Source organism: Leucopleurus acutus, assembly GCF_964270905.1.
Source record: "Leucopleurus acutus genome assembly, chromosome: 4".
Classification (NCBI taxonomy): Eukaryota; Metazoa; Chordata; class Mammalia; order Artiodactyla; family Delphinidae; genus Leucopleurus; species Leucopleurus acutus.
Window position 1 is genome coordinate 134,034,398 of NC_139146.1, and position 16,123 is coordinate 134,050,520.

The 16,123-nt window shown below is 37.4% G+C and overlaps 1 protein-coding gene across 2 annotated transcripts in view; it reads right to left on the reverse strand.

Annotated features, from left to right (window-relative positions):
• The window catches only part of SMARCA5 (SNF2 related chromatin remodeling ATPase 5), a 46,967-nt gene that overhangs the window by 16,967 nt on the left and 13,877 nt on the right, over nt 1–16,123 (reverse strand). For both annotated transcript variants that reach the window (XM_082837830.1, XM_082837829.1), the window contains exons 6-11: nt 15,880–16,059; nt 14,368–14,523; nt 14,138–14,269; nt 11,756–11,824; nt 8,499–8,608; nt 380–606 (exon numbers count right to left, since the gene is read on the reverse strand). In XM_082837830.1, coding sequence (XP_082693956.1) covers nt 380–606; nt 8,499–8,608; nt 11,756–11,824; nt 14,138–14,269; nt 14,368–14,523; nt 15,880–16,059 — 874 coding nt within the window. The remainder of the gene's footprint in view (nt 1–379; nt 607–8,498; nt 8,609–11,755; nt 11,825–14,137; nt 14,270–14,367; nt 14,524–15,879; nt 16,060–16,123) is intronic.

Below are 16,123 nucleotides of genomic sequence, written 5' to 3' on the forward strand. Positions count from 1 at the left end.
CACAACACCAGTGTCTACCAAAGGCTCTGGGAACTACATATGGGTGAGAAGAGCATTCTTGGCATTTTATAACAAAAAGTTGACATTTCTAGGAAAGCATGTATAAAATAAGAAAGAACTCTCCCCCAAATCCAGGGAGTGTGGCTACCCTAACTACTGATCACTTTCTAAAAGATTTAAGGCTTAAAATAGGAGGACGGGGGGGGAAGCTCAGATAATGGACAGAAGTTTTTAAATGTCCCACATTTCAACTTTAGAAAGTGCCAGAGTAGTCATTTCATAGGGTAGGATGGCTCCTTCATCTTAACATCAGAATCTTAAGATTCTGTCTTAAGACAATTTCCATTACTTCTCCATTTGATACCAGTAACGTAAGTACCTTGTTCTTTTAATTTAGGGAGCAGTTTGTCTAACACCACCATTTTGCCACTGTTGGTAACTAGATGCATGTCCGTTGTGTAAGGTGGACCAGGTTCAGCTCCGTCAAAGAGATATGGGTGATTACAGCATTTCCTCAACTGCATCAGGATGTTCAGTAGCCTCATTTTGTCCATCTTCCCTGCAGAGTTTAGTATATCTATATCCTTCATTAATATACGAGTATACCTAGTGAGAAGAAAAACATTTTAAGAGGGCTCAAATGTTCCTGGGACGAGTCTCTGCCACTTTACATCCTCAATCCCATCTCAACCCAAAATACCTGTAAGAAACAACCCATCAACTTCTAAGGTGTAGTTAGGAGTCTATCACCTATAACCTCTTTCTTCTTCTGTTTCTCTTTATTCCCCCCAGTGTTCTAATGTGTACCATTAATGCTTTGGGCCTTGAGGCCCGAAAGAGTAAATTCGTCTCCTTGGGATGAATTGAAATGAAACAGTATGATACAACATTTTTAAGTAATAAAGCAAAACTTAAAAGACCAGTTTTAAACATAATTTTTTTGTGTGTATGTGGTACGTGGGCCTCTCACTGTTGTGGCCTCTCCCGTTGCACAGCACAGGCTCCCGACACGCAGGCTCAGCGGCCATGGCTCACGGGCCCAGCCGCTCCACAGCATGTGGGATCTTCCCGGACCGGGGCACGAACCCGTGTCCCCTGCATCGGCAGGCGGACTCTCAACCACTGTGCCACCAGGGAAGCCCTAAACATAATTTCAATTCGTAGTCTTTTCCAACAGAAGAGTGCCACTATTCCATTATAATTCAACGTAGCTAGTGTAGCATTTGGGTAAGAACATTAAGAGCTAAGGAGAGAGAAAGAATCATGAGAGCATAAAGCATATGATGATGATAAAATGAATACAATGCGATTTAAATATAAGTAAAAGTGTACAGGCTGGGGGAAGAGAAGGGATCAGTTAAGCTAAGGCTGGATTATGAAAAGCCTTGACTGTATACACTAAGAAGTTAGACAGTATTCTAAAGGAAAGAGCAATCTGTCCAAATACCAAATATTCAGCACCTTGAACCCACTGAGCAAAATAACATAAACAATGAAAGCAATCTATGCTTAACAACTCCAATTATGGGGCACGAAATACTCAAGGCACCCACAATTCTGACTGATATAAAGTTCCTCAATATGACTATAACTAAAAAAGATTTGTCTTCCCTCAGCATTGACTCATGTCTTAATTCTGTATTTTAGAACTATATAAGACAAGCCTATCCCTAACACCTTTCAAAATTTTTAGGATGGCCTATCTTCTACACTAGTCATCTCTTTACCAGATAACATCCCCATTTCTTTGCCTTACATCCCTTCTGTCCTTTTACCAACAACTGCAGACCCTTGCAAATACTTATCAATATAAAGTATGAAACAATATACTTGAGATGTGTTCTCTCCTGGTTATACCACATTGGCTATTTATTCCCCTCCTCTGAACACTACACTTAAGTCAGCGTTTCCAGCCTTTTAGATTTCAGATACCCATAAAACTTTTAAAAAAAGACAAAAAGAGGAGGAAATGAAAATTAAAACCACAGTGAGGATTGGTTCAAGCTGGCGGAGTACAGGACGTGCTCTCACTCCCTCTTGCAAGAGCACCAGAATCACAACTAACTGCTGATCAACGACAGGAAGACACTGGAACTCACCAAAAGATACCCCACATCCAAAGACAAAGGAGAAGCCACAGTGTGATGGTAGGAGGGGCGCAATCACAATAAAATCAAATCCCGTAACTGCTGGGTGGGTGACTCACAACCTGGAGAACACTTATACCACAGAAGTCCACCCACTGGAGTGAAGGTTCTGAGCCCCACGTCAGGCTTCCCAACCTGGGGGTCCAGCAACGGGAGCAGGAATTCCTAGAGAATCAGACTTTGAAGGCTACTGGGATTTGAATGCACGACTTCCACAGGACTGGGGGAAACAGAGACTCCACTCTTGGAGGGCACACACAAAGTAGTGTGTGCATCGGGACCCAGGGGAAGGAGCAGTGACCCCATAGGAGACTGAACCAGACCTACCTGCTAGTGTTGGAGGGTCTCCTGCAGAGGTGGGGGTGGCTGTGTATCACTGTGAGGACAAGGACACTGGCAGCAGAAATTCTGGGAAGTACTCTTTGACGTGAGCCCTCCCAGTGTCCGCCATTAGCCCCACCAAAGAGCCTGGGTAGACTCTAGTGTTGGCTCACCTCAGACCAAACAACCAACAGGGAGGGAACACAGCCCCACCCATCAGCAGTCAAGCAGATTAAAGTTTTACTGAGCTCTGCCCACCAGAGCAACAGCCAGCTCTACCCACCACCAGTCCCTCCCATCAGGAAACTTGCTCAAGCCTCTCAGATAGCCTCATCCACCAGAGGGCAGACAGCAGAAGCAAGAAGAACTACAATCCTGCAGCCTGTGGAACAAAAACCACATTCACAGAAAGACAGACAAGATGAAAAGGCAGAGGGCTATGTACCAGATGAAGGAACAAGATAAAACCCCAGAAAAACAACTAAATGAAGTGGAGATAGGCAACCTTCCAGAAAAAGAATTCAGAATAATGATAGTGAAGATGATCCAGGACCTCGGAAAAAGAATGGAGGCAAAGATCGAGAAGATGCAAGAATGTTTAACAAAGACCTAGGAGAATTAAAGAACAAACAAACAGAGATGAACAATACAATAACTGAAATGAAAAATACACTAAAAGGAATCAATAGCAGATTAACTGAGGCAGAAGAACGGATAAGTGACCTGGAAGACAGACTGGTGGAATTCACTGCTGTGGAACAGAATAAAGAAAAAAGAATGAAAAGAAATGAAGACAGCCTAAGAGACCTCTGGGACAACATTAAACGTAACTTACATTCATATTATAGCGGTCCCAGAAGGAGAACAGAGAGAAAAGACCAGAGAAAATATCTGAAGAGATTATAGTCGGAAACTTCCCTAACATGGGAAAGGAAATGGCCACCCAAATCCAGGAAGCGCAGAGAGTTCTATACAGCATGAACCCAGGGAGAAACACACCGAGACACATTTTTGCCAAATTGGCAAAAATTAAGTACAAAGAAAAATTATTGAAAGCAGCAAGGGAAAAACAACATACAAGGGAACTCCCATAAGGTTAACAGCTGATTTCTACTAGAAACTCTACAAGCCAGAAGGGAGTGGCATGACATATTTAAAGTGATGAAAGGGAAGAACCTAAAACCAAGAGTACTCTACCCAGCAAGGATCTCATTCAGATTTGATGGAGAAATCAAAAGCTTTACAGACAAGCAAAAGCTAAGAGAATTCAGCACCACCAAACCAGCTCTACAATAAATACTAAAGGAACTTCTCTAAGTGGGAAACACAAAGAGAAGAAAAGGACCTACAAAAACAAACCCAAAACAATTAAGAAAATGGTAATAGGAACATACATATCGATAATTACCTTAAACGTGAACGGATTAAATGCTCCAACCAAAAGACACAGGCTCGCTGAATGGATACAAAAACAAGACCCATATGTATGCTGTCTATAAGAGACCCACTTCAGACCTAGGGACACATACAGACTGAAAGTGAGGGGATGGAAAAAGATATTCCATGCAAATGGAAATCAAAAGAAAGCTGGAGTAGCAATACTCATTTCAGATAAAACAGACTTTAAAATAAAGAATGTTGCATGAGACAAGGAAGAACACTACATAATGATCAATTCAAGGGATTGATCAATCCAAGGGATCAATCCAAGAAGAAGATACAACAATTATAAATATATATACTCCTAACATAGGAGCACCTCAATACATAAGGCAACTGCTAACAGCTATAAAAGAGGAAATCGACAGTAACACAATAATAGTGAGGGGACTTTAACACCTCACTTACACCAATGGACAGATCATCCAAACAGAAAATTACTAAGGAAACACAAGCTTTAAATGACACAGCGGACCAGACAGATTTAATTGATATTTATAGGACATTCCATCCAAAAACAGATTACACTTTCTTCTCAAGTGCGCATGGAACATTCTCCAGGATAGATCACATCTTGGGTCACAAATCAAGCCTCAATAAATTTAAGAAAATTGAAATCATATCAAGCATCTTTTCTGACCACAACGCTATGAGATTAGAAATCAATTACAGGGAAAAAAACGTAAAAAACACAAACACATGGAGGCTAAACAATATGTTACTAAATAACCAAGAGATCACTGAAGAAATCAAAGAGGAAATTAAAAAATATCTAGAGACAAATGACAATGAAAACATGACAATCCAAAACCTACGGGACGCAGCAAAAGCAGTTCTAAGAGGGAAGTTTATAGCAATACAAGCCTACCTCAAGAAGCAAGAAAAATCTCAAATAAACAACCTAAACTTATACCTAAAGGAACTAGAGAAAGAAGAACAACAAAACCCAAAGTTAGTATAAGGAAAGAAATCATAAAGATGAGAGCAGAAATAAATGAAATAGAAACAAAGAAAACAATAGCAAAGATCAATAAAACTAAAGGCTGGTTCTTTGAGAAGATAAACAAAATTGATAAACCATTTAGCCAGACTCATCAAGAAAAAGAGGGAGAGGACTCAAATCAATAAAGTTAGAAATGGAAAAGGAGAAGATACAACAGACACCGCAGAAATACAAAGCACCCTAAGAGACTACTACAAGCAACTCTATGCCAATAAAACGGACAATCTGGAAGAAATGGACAAATTCTTAGAAAGGTATAACCTTCCAAGACTGAACCAGGAAGAAATAGAAAATATGAACAGATCAATCTACAAGCACTGAAATTGAAACTGTGATTAAAACTCTTCCAACAAACAAAAGTCCAGGAACAGATGGCTTCACAGGTAAATTCTATCAAACATTTATACAAGAGCTAACACCCATCCTTCTCAAACTCTTCCAAAAAACTGCAGAGGAAGGAACACTCCCAAACTCATTCTATGAGGCCACCATCACCCCGATACCAAAACCAGACAAAGATACTACAAAAAAAGAAAATAACAGACCAATATCACTGATGAATATAGATGCAAAAATCCTCAACAAAATACTAGCAAACAGAATCCAGCAACACATTAAAAGGATCATACACCATGATCAAGTGGGATTTATCCCAGGGATGCAAGGATTCTTTAATACACGCAAATCAATCAATGTGATACACCATATTAATAAATTGAATAAAAACCATATGATCATCTCAATAGATGCAGAAAAAGCTTTTGACAAAATTCAACACCTATTTATGATAAAAACTCTCCAGAAAGTGGGCATAGAGGGAACCTACCTCAACATAATAAAGGCCATATACGACAAACCCACAGCAAACATCATTCTCAATGGTGAAAGACTGAAAGCATTTCTTCTAAGATCAGGAACAAGACAAGGATGTCCACTCTCACCACTATTATTCAACATAGTTTTGGAAGTCCTAGCCATGGCAATCAGAGAAGAAAAAGAAATAAAAGGAATCCAAATTGGAAAAGAAGTACTAAAACTGTCACTGTTTGCAGATGACATGATAATATATATAGAGAATCCTAAAGATGCCACCAGAAAACTACTAGAGCTAATCAATGAATTTGGTAAAGTAGCAAGATACAAAAATAATGCACAGAAACCTCTTGCATTCCGATACACTAATGATGAAAAATCTGAAAGAGAAATTAAGGACACACTCCCATTTACCATTGCAACAAAAAGAATAAAATACCTAGGAATAAACCTACCTAGGGAGACAAAAGACCTGTATGCAGAAAACTATAAGACACTGATAAAAGAAATTAAAGATGACACAAACAGATGGAGAGATATACCATGTTCTTGGATTGGAAGAATCAACACTGTGAAAATGACTATACTACCCAAACAATCTACCAATTCAATGCAATCCCTGTCAAATTACCAATGGCATTTTTTACAGAACTAAAACAAAAAATCTTAAAATTTGTATGGAGACACAAAAGACCCCGAATAGCCAAAGCAGTCTTGAGGAAAAAAAGCAGAGCTGGAAGAATCAGACTCCCTGACTTCAGACAATACAAATACAATACAATACAAAGACAATACAAATCAAGACAATATGGTACCGGCTCAAAAACAGAGATACAGATCAATGGAACAGGATAGAAAGCCCAGAGATAAACCCACACACCTATGGTCAACTAATCTATGACAAAGGAGGCAAGCATGTACAATGGAGAAAAGACAGTCTCTTCAATAACTGATGCTGGGAAAAGTGGAAAGCTACATGTAAAAGAATGAAGTCAGAACACTCCCTAACACCATACACAAAAATAAACTCAAAATGGATGAGAGACCTAAATGTAAGACCGGACATTATAAAACTCTTAGAGGAAAACATAGGAAGAACACTCTTTCACATAAATCACAACAAGATCTTTTTTGACCCACCTCCTAGAGTAATGGAAATAAAAACAAAAATAAACGAATGGGACCTAATGAAACTTCAAAGCTTTTGCAAAGCAAAGGAAACTACAAACAAGACAAAAAGACAACCCTCAGAATGGGAGTAAATATTTGCAAATGAAGCAACGGACAAAGGATTAATCTCCAAAATACATAAACAGCTCACGCAGCTCAATATCAAAAACACAAATCCAAAAACGGGCAAAAGACCTAGACAGACATTTCTCCAAAGAAGACATACAGATGGCCAATAAGCACATGAAAAGCTGCTCAACATCACTAATTATTAGAGAAATGCAAATCAAAACTACAATGAGGTATCACCTCACACCAGTTAGAATGGGCATCATCAGAAAATCTACAAACAACAAATGCTGGAGAGGTTGTGGAGAAAAGGGAACCCTCTTGCACTGTTGGTGGGAATGTAAATGATACAGCCCCTATGGAGAACAGTACAGAGGTTCCTTAAAAAACTCAAAACAGAATTACCATATGACCCACTACTGGGCGTATACCCAGAGATAACCATAATTCAAAAGGACACACGCACCCCAATATTCATTGCAGCACTATCTACAATAGCCAGGTCATGAAGGCAACCTAAATGCCCAGCACCAGACGAATGGATAAAGAAGGTCTGGTACGTATATACAATGGAATATTACTCAGTCATAAAAAGGAACGAAATTGGGTCATTTGTAGAGATGTGAATGAATCTAGAGACTGTCGTACAGAGTGAAGTCAGTCAGAAAGAGGAAAAACAAATATCGTATATTAACACACATATGTGGAACCTAGAAAAATGGTACAGATATACCAGTTTGCAGGGCAGAAACTGAGACACAGATGTAGAGAACAAACGTATGGACACCAAGGGGGGAAAGCTGCAGGGTGGTGGGGGTGGTGCTGTGATGAATTGGGAGATTAGGATTGACATGTATACACTGATGTGTATAAAATTGATGACTAATAAGAACCTGCTGTATAAAAAAAAAAATAAAATTCAAAAAAAAAGAAAAGAAGAAAAAGATAATAAAAACTTACAAGGTTTTCAACTTTTTTAGTATGTCCTATTCAAGTATTGTAAAAGTAGCTACCATGTGTCATCACCATAATTTCACAAAAGGACATTTTATCCTGCCTAAAATAAAACATCAACTCAGAACGGAGTCTTTTAAATTAAATAAATGTAGCTTTCTGCGATAAGAGAAAGCACTTAAGTTTTCTCATACCTCTACAATCTCCAACTTCATCAGGGACTAACACTAGTCCACGGGCCAGTATTTATGAACCACTGGGTTAACCACATGTCTCACATCTGCGCCACCACAGCTTCTTTTATAGAAACCCAAGCAGCAGGCTTTAAATGCATCCCTGTTAAATGCCAAGTTTAATTTTTGAATTCATAAACCTCCCAACTTGATTCCTTCATTTAATAAAGGCTTTGCATCACAAATTTGATTAGCAAGTCCTAATCAAATTATACGACTGGGAAACTCTTTAGGCCGAGTTCAATCTAGCAAACAGAATTCCTTGACAACACAAGTTAGGAAAATAAAATACAAATGAAAGTTAGTACAGGATCAAGAGTGATTTCAAAAACGTCTCAGAACACATACCATTCCCTTTGCATTTTGCTGAGACCCACATAGATTTTTACTTCCTTCTTTGGAGGCAAACTCTTTTCAACATCAGCCTTAATTCGACGAAGGAGGAATGGACGCAAAACCTTAAAAGAGCAAAAAGAAATGCAGATGACCTTATCTGTAATATAAGTATTATTTCAGGATCTCAAAAGTGTCTATTAAATACATAGAAAGAAATGTAACTTCTTGGACATCAAATTATTCTTAGGACTTCTTCCTTCCAAATATATAGCTTATTATTAGTGATTTCCTAAAGAGTAATGTTAAGATTAATATTTTTTCAATATGTAGTCAGAAAGAGAAAAATTAGTATCTTATATTAACGCATATATGTGGAACCTGAAAAAACTGGTATAGAGGATCTTATTTACAAAGCAGAAAGAGATGTAGAAAATGTATGGATACCAAGGGAGAAGGGGAGGGCGAGATGAACTGGGAGATTGGGACTGATATATATACACTATTGATACTATGTATAAAACAGATAACTAGTGAGAGCCTGCTGTGTAGCACAGGGAACTCTACTCAATGCTCTGTGGTGAGTTAAATGGGACGGAAATCCAAAAAGGAGGGGTTGTATGTATACCTATGGCTGATTCACTTTGCTGTACAGTAGAAACTAACACAACACTGTAAAGCAACTATACTCCAACAAAAATTTTTTAAAAATATATACTGTCATAAAGTATTAAAAATAGTAAATTTTCAAGATGATATTTTCAACATTCATTGCCTCTCAGATTTCAAACTAGTTACCTGCATGTAGACTGTCTAACATTATTTAAGAAATGGCTAGGTCTACATTAAGATGTCTTCATGGTTACAGTTTTTTAATTTACTACCATTTTCTTATGAAAGTAGACAAATGTAAAGTATACAAATGTAAAGTATACAAAGTATACAAATCGTGAATGCATTTTAATCAAGTAAACATACCCATGTAACCATCTCCTAGATAAACAGAACATCCCATAAATCCTTCTGTAAACTTACCAGTCACTATCCCCCTTTTTCTTCCCAAAGGTAAGCAATATTCATACTTTTTAACATCGTAAATTAGTTTTGCCTGTTTTTAACTATAAAGACTCATGCTCATTTATATCTGGTTTCTTTTACACAACATTATACTTGTGAGACATACCAATGTTGTATGCAGTTGACATCTATAAAACTAAAGATATCCTTTTATTTGTGTCGTCCTTTGTTCTATTTACACTAGCTTATAAAAATATAATCACCACAAAACAAATTAAAAATTGGTGAGAAAAATAATAAGCAACAGTACTCTAATGCCATCACGTAAGGAAGCTAGTGCGGCCCTAGCCGGAAGCTAGCACCAACTGCCAGACACATGAGCAAGGACCTTCAGCCCCACTGGCCCTCTTCCAGAACCGTCCAGGTATATGCAGCTGGGTAAGCACAGGTAAAACCAGCAAAAAGCCCTCTCAGCCAACTCATAACTTCTGGAATTATTAAAACACATACAATTTAGGTTTTGGTGCGGGTTTTTGGGGGTGCTGGGGGGTGTTGCAACAATAGAAAACTCATACGACAAGAATTATCTCATTCCTAAGTACACCCATGTGATTGTGAATATACTCTTTCATTATGAGATCACAGGAGCTATGGTGGGATTTTCAGGACAGAGCAGAATGGTAGCCACCAGACCTTTTCCCCCTGATTTGGTAAGTATCTTCATACAAACAAACAAATGCCAAAACTGGTATTCTGTTGTGTGGATTTTCTTATGCTTTACCTACATGTACCCCTCTATTTATTAAAGCAAAGCCTACATATATACTCCACAGTCCTTCAAACAGATAAATCTAAGTGCTTACATGCTTGAATGCCATCTAAATTGAAACAAAGGTGTCTAGATCATCATCTTCAAATGTTTAACAAAATAAAATTTCAGTACATAGAATTTTAAAGTATCTTAAAAATTAATTTATGTAGAAAGAAATATCGGAACATTCATAAAATTTTTAATTTTTTCCCCTTAATCAAATATCCACTTTGAGCCAGGCATTGTGCTAGGGATACAAGAACAAATGTTAAGACATACTCTGCCTTTGTGTTTACAATGCAGCAGGGAAAACATGTGTAAATAAGTCATTTCAGTACCCTGCGCAAAGTCCTATAACTTAGAATGTCAAGATTAGTAAAGATAGAATGTACAGAAGGAGTCTCTAGGCTGGCCTCAGCCTGGGTATTCATGGAGAAAGTGACATCACCACTGAGTCTTGGCCTAGGTGTTATCAGTAAGAGGGCAGGAAAGGGGATACTAGATGTGGCAAAAAAGGTAAGCAGAGAGACTGAAATTAGCACAATGTTTACAGAAAACTGACAATGGAGCCAGCAACTCTAGCAAATTAAAGCTTGATATAAGAAGTGAAACAGAAGTTGGAAAATACTCGAAAGGGTTAACGTTTTGGAGGAGGGGCAATGTTGCCCTGCAAGACATGTTTATAATGCCTAGAAACATTTTTCATTATCACAAATGAGGGCATATACTCTGGCATCTAGAGCACAGAAGCCCTGGGGATGCTGTCAAACAAGAAAGCCACCCTTCCTCGCCCTCCAAAAAATTATTTATACCAGAATGTCAACAAAAGTTGAGGAACCCTAAGTTAGGTCATGAAAGACCTTCTATGTCATGCTTACATGATTTACCCTGCAGGCCAGGGTATCACAATTTGTGGTCTATCAGAGAAATTTCTATCTTCCTACCAACTTTCACTTGTGAATCTCCACAGGAAGAAACGAAGCCATACTTCACGGCAAAAACATATCAACTCTTCTCGCACTGAGCTATTAGCAACTGCTTACACACAGTCACTGGATTTAAGAACAACAGATGGACCTTTGGCCTTTTAGAACAAAATCTGTTAGATTCTCCTACGGAATGTAAATGGAACTAAGCTTCCAAAACTTATCTATATTAAGTCCTTATGCAACTCTTCTTTCCCCCACTGTACTTTTTTAACCCTAAGGGATTACTTTTTTCCTTCATAAAGTTAGTATTCCACCCTAGGTTCGTTCTAAGGCTAAAACTGCCTATATTACCCCTCCTCCCATCATAAGATTAAGCAGTTAAGTGGGCAGGATTCAAACAGATCTGATGCTAAAGCCACTGTGCTTTCTGTTAAAGAAAAATAATGCACTAATTTAAATCTGTAGCATTTTTCCCACTGGAAATATGCTTTCTAACCCTACTCCAAAATACTTACCATATGAAGCCTCTCAACTAGCTTTTGATCCCCAAGGCAATTGTTTGTATCAAACCAGGAATCAAAGTCCTAGATTAACAAATAAAAAATACGTTAAGATCAGAGATAATATTAACTACAAATACCCTGTTATGCTAGTTATATAGCATATAATAATTTCTAAAATTAATTTAATGTTTGAGTTGTGAACCACAAATATCATTTAGTTCAATTCTTTATTTTTCATATGCGCTTTGTTAGCAATTAATTTTAGAACTAGTTTGAGAATCATAATTTCCTTAACATTTTTCTCAAAAACATCCAGATGCCAAGTTTCATAGTGAAAAGAAAATTGTTAGAAACCAAGTTTTACAGAATTAGAAAATCAATATCCTTGAAAAAATATCCTTCTTCAGTTTCAGAAAACCTTAAAAACTAAAACCACTTCACGGTTTGTTCTCAAAGACCATTCAGACTACTCAAACACAAGCTTTCTAGAGCAATGTCAATTTTCATTAAACTTACTAAAAGTGAAATTGAGATTATCAGCATTTCATTAGTATTTAGGTAGGATTTGAACAACGACAGTTTCCCTATCCTTACCTCTTTAGCATATTTATTATATACAGCTGACCCTTGAACAATGCAGAGGTTAGGAGCACCAATACTCCATGCAGCTGAAAATCCACATGTAACTTATAGTCAGCCCTCCCACTGTGGATCATGCAGAACTATAGTATTTACTACTGAAAAAAAAAAATGTGGACCCGCCCAGTTCAAACTTGTATTGTTCAGGGTCAACTGTATTTGCTTTGTTAGTAAACATAATCTTAGAGTTCACTGTGTTAACTAAAACAAAGCTTTAGCAGAGATTATTAAACAAATGGAAGTGTCAATGTGGTAGGAAAAAAATTATCTGAAAAAAAAACAAAATCAAAATACATAAAGCAGAACTAAAGTAGCTTGATGACACTGACTAAATGTCTTTCAAGAACACAATTTTCTCTACTCTTAAAATGATCCTTACTTAACACAACAAACCAAAATTAACACCTTTTTGGAACTTATTTGAATAAGCTCCTCAAAGCCACACACACTCCAGCAATGGGAACAAAGGGTCAAAAATGAATTCTAGTCCAACAAAAAAATGAAATTACTAATAAGCACAGACTCTCGACATAATGTACATTATGTTCCTAAGTACAACCAACAGTTCAAATAGTTAATTAACCATTTCCATCACTGCAAATAATCTATCAAAGGTGAGGATTAGGTTCTATGTTTGCTAGACCGTAAGAAAGAATGGTTAGACATATTTCACCAAACTTGAAGGCCATCTTGGGGAGAGGGCATCCTGGGGACTTAAAACACAGGCAACATGAAGTACGCAAATTCACTTGGGGGAACACCCTGAGCACTACCTTAAAAACATAAGCAGTCCACCTAGAGCCACTGAAACAATGTCAGGCCAACAGGACCACCAAATAAGAATGTGACTCTATGACATTCCAGAGAGAACAAACCATGATTTCTAAAATAAGACTAAAATCAAAAGGCACAAAAGTAAATTCTCAGAATGCATACAAAACTTAGTAGGTCACACGAGGCTAACTACCTAAAGGTGTGAAAAAGTAATGATTATCTCAAGTAGACTGAAAGGAAGGCCAATTCTTTTTTTTTATTCTTCTGGTTTTATTGAGATAAACTGACACACAGCTCTGGATAAGTTTAAGGTGTACAGCACAATGATTTGACTTACACACATCATGAAATGATTATCACAATGTTTACAGAACATCCATCATCTCATATATGTACAAAACCAAAGAAACAGAAAAAATATTTTTCCTTGTAATGAAAACTCTTAGGATTTATTACTATTAATTACTCTTAGTTGTTGTTTACTCTCAACAACTTTCATGTATAACATACAGCAGTGTTAACTACGTTTATCACGCTGTACATTACATCTCTGTTACTTATTTATAAGTGGAAGATAAATAAGTACAATAAACTTTGTGCCTTTTGACTGGCTTCATCCAATTCCCCCCCTCCCTCTGCCTCTGGTAACCACAAATCTGATCTCTTTTTCTATGAGTTCATTTGTTTGTTTGTTTGTTTTGCGATACACAGGCCTCTCACTGTTGTGGCCTCTCCCGTTGTGGAGCTCCGGACACGCAGGCTCAGCGGCTATGGCTCACAGGCCCAGCCGCTCAGCGGCATGTGGGATCTTCCCGGACCAGGGCACGAACCCGTGTCCCCTGCATCGGCAGGTGGACTCTCAACCACTGCACCACCAGGGAAGCCCCATTTGTTTGATTTCTGAAGCAGGCCAATTCTATTACAAAAATGTATAGTATTAAAAAACATTATTCCAACTAGAAAATAATAAGAAATACTTACATCAGCTGAATTAAAGACATCTGGCAACAAAAAATTAAGAAGTGACCAAAGTTCATGCAGGTTGTTTTGAAGAGGTGTTCCAGTTAATAATAGTCGATTTGTAGTCTTGAATTCCCTCACTATTTCTGACAACTGAAAGAAACAAATTCATCATTAGGATGAATATTCTGTACATCGATCGAATTCTAAACTAAGGTACAAATGATTTGCACATCTAAATATCAAATTACCTTCGATTTTTCATTTTTGATCCTGTGAGCTTCATCTATAACTAAGTACCTCCAATTAAATTTCTTGAAAACAGACTTCTCTTTAATAAGCATTTCATAAGATGTTACACATACATCCCATTCTCCTGGTAATAAAACGTCTCTGACAAAAGCAGCCTGTGTAGCAAAAGAAAAAATTTACACCATGCAGAAATAAACTATACATTAAATTTACTGATGACAAGGAGGTAATCTACTATGTAAAAGGGGGTGGGAAGAGTAAAAAGAAGAGTCATCTATAGTACGCAAGCAGCTAGAACCAGCTCAAAGTAACTTCATTAACCATGAAGTAATCATGTCAGAGCCATTTAGTAAAAACAAACTGACAAAATTCTTCGGTACAAAAGTCAACAGACTAACTATTAAAATGTCTTCTTTCCTCGATTCCACTAGGTGCTGAAATTCTTAGCACATAGGTTTAGAAAAGGATAGAGAGTTTTCTGACATAAAGATAGATAAGGAGTAAAGGCTAGTTTGCAGTAAGCACTTTCATTCCTTTTATGTTTATAGATCTATTAAGACACTGCTATTAATTTTCTCATTTTACAGGTGAGGAAACTAAAGACTGGTTAAACAATTGGGCTTCAAAGCATAATAAGCAATTTTGTAACTTAGAATACAAAAAGGGAGAAAAGAAATCTAGAGTCATCACTGATATCTGAATAAAGGGAAAACAAATTAGGTACATAGTCCTTCAATGCAGTATGAGTACATTTTTTAATCTGAATTTTATACTCTTAATAGTGTCATTATTTCCATATCTTCTTCCAAAAAGGATGTGCCAACTTATCAATATTTTAACTGATTTCGATAGTTATCATACCGACTCATTACGTTACTATTTACATTATTATTTACTATTACAAATTACTATTCCATGACTATTACCATTATATACATCAATCTAAAAACCTGGCTCCTTAAATTTCTAACCACCTCACACACTCAAAACTTCTTTTAAAAATAAGAAAATGGGGCTTCCCTGGTGGCGCAGTGGTTGAGAGTCCGCCTGCGGATGCAGGGGACACAGGTTCGTGCCCTGGTCCAGGAAGATCCCACATGCCGCGGAGCGCTAGGCCCGTGAGCCATGGCCGCTGAGCCTGCGCGTCCGGAGCCTGTGCTCCGCAACGGGAGAGGCCACAACAGTGAGAGGCCCGCGTACGGCAAAAAAAAAAAAAAAAAGAAAATGCTGCTAGAATGAGACACAGCCTTTGATTTTGTAACTACCCCCAGAAAGCAGGAGAAAACAACTATATTCTTATAGCTTTTTACAGTCTACAACTCCATTTTCATAGTATAAATCTTAACCATCAAAAAAATATTCCACTTATAAATTACTAATATTTGTGAAGACCAAGCTTATTATTGGACCTTTTTCTCTCCTTTTATCCCTCCTCTAATTATTCCCCTCCCACAAAACCTAAATTCAAATTCTTTTAATATCAAAAATGTAATGAAATATGAGAAACTTACTCTTTGTTCTTTATCTCCTATTAAACAAACAGACCTAAGTGTTGGTACCCATCTCTTGAATTCACTCATCCAGTTGTGTAATGTAGACTTAGGAACCAAAACCATATGAGGACCAGGAATGTTTCTATAGTGTTTCATGTACCCAAGAAGAGAAATTGTTTGAAGAGTCTTTCCCAGGCCCTGAAAGAAAAATAAACACAAAGCAATGAAATACAAAAACAAAACAGACTTCTATATTCATCCT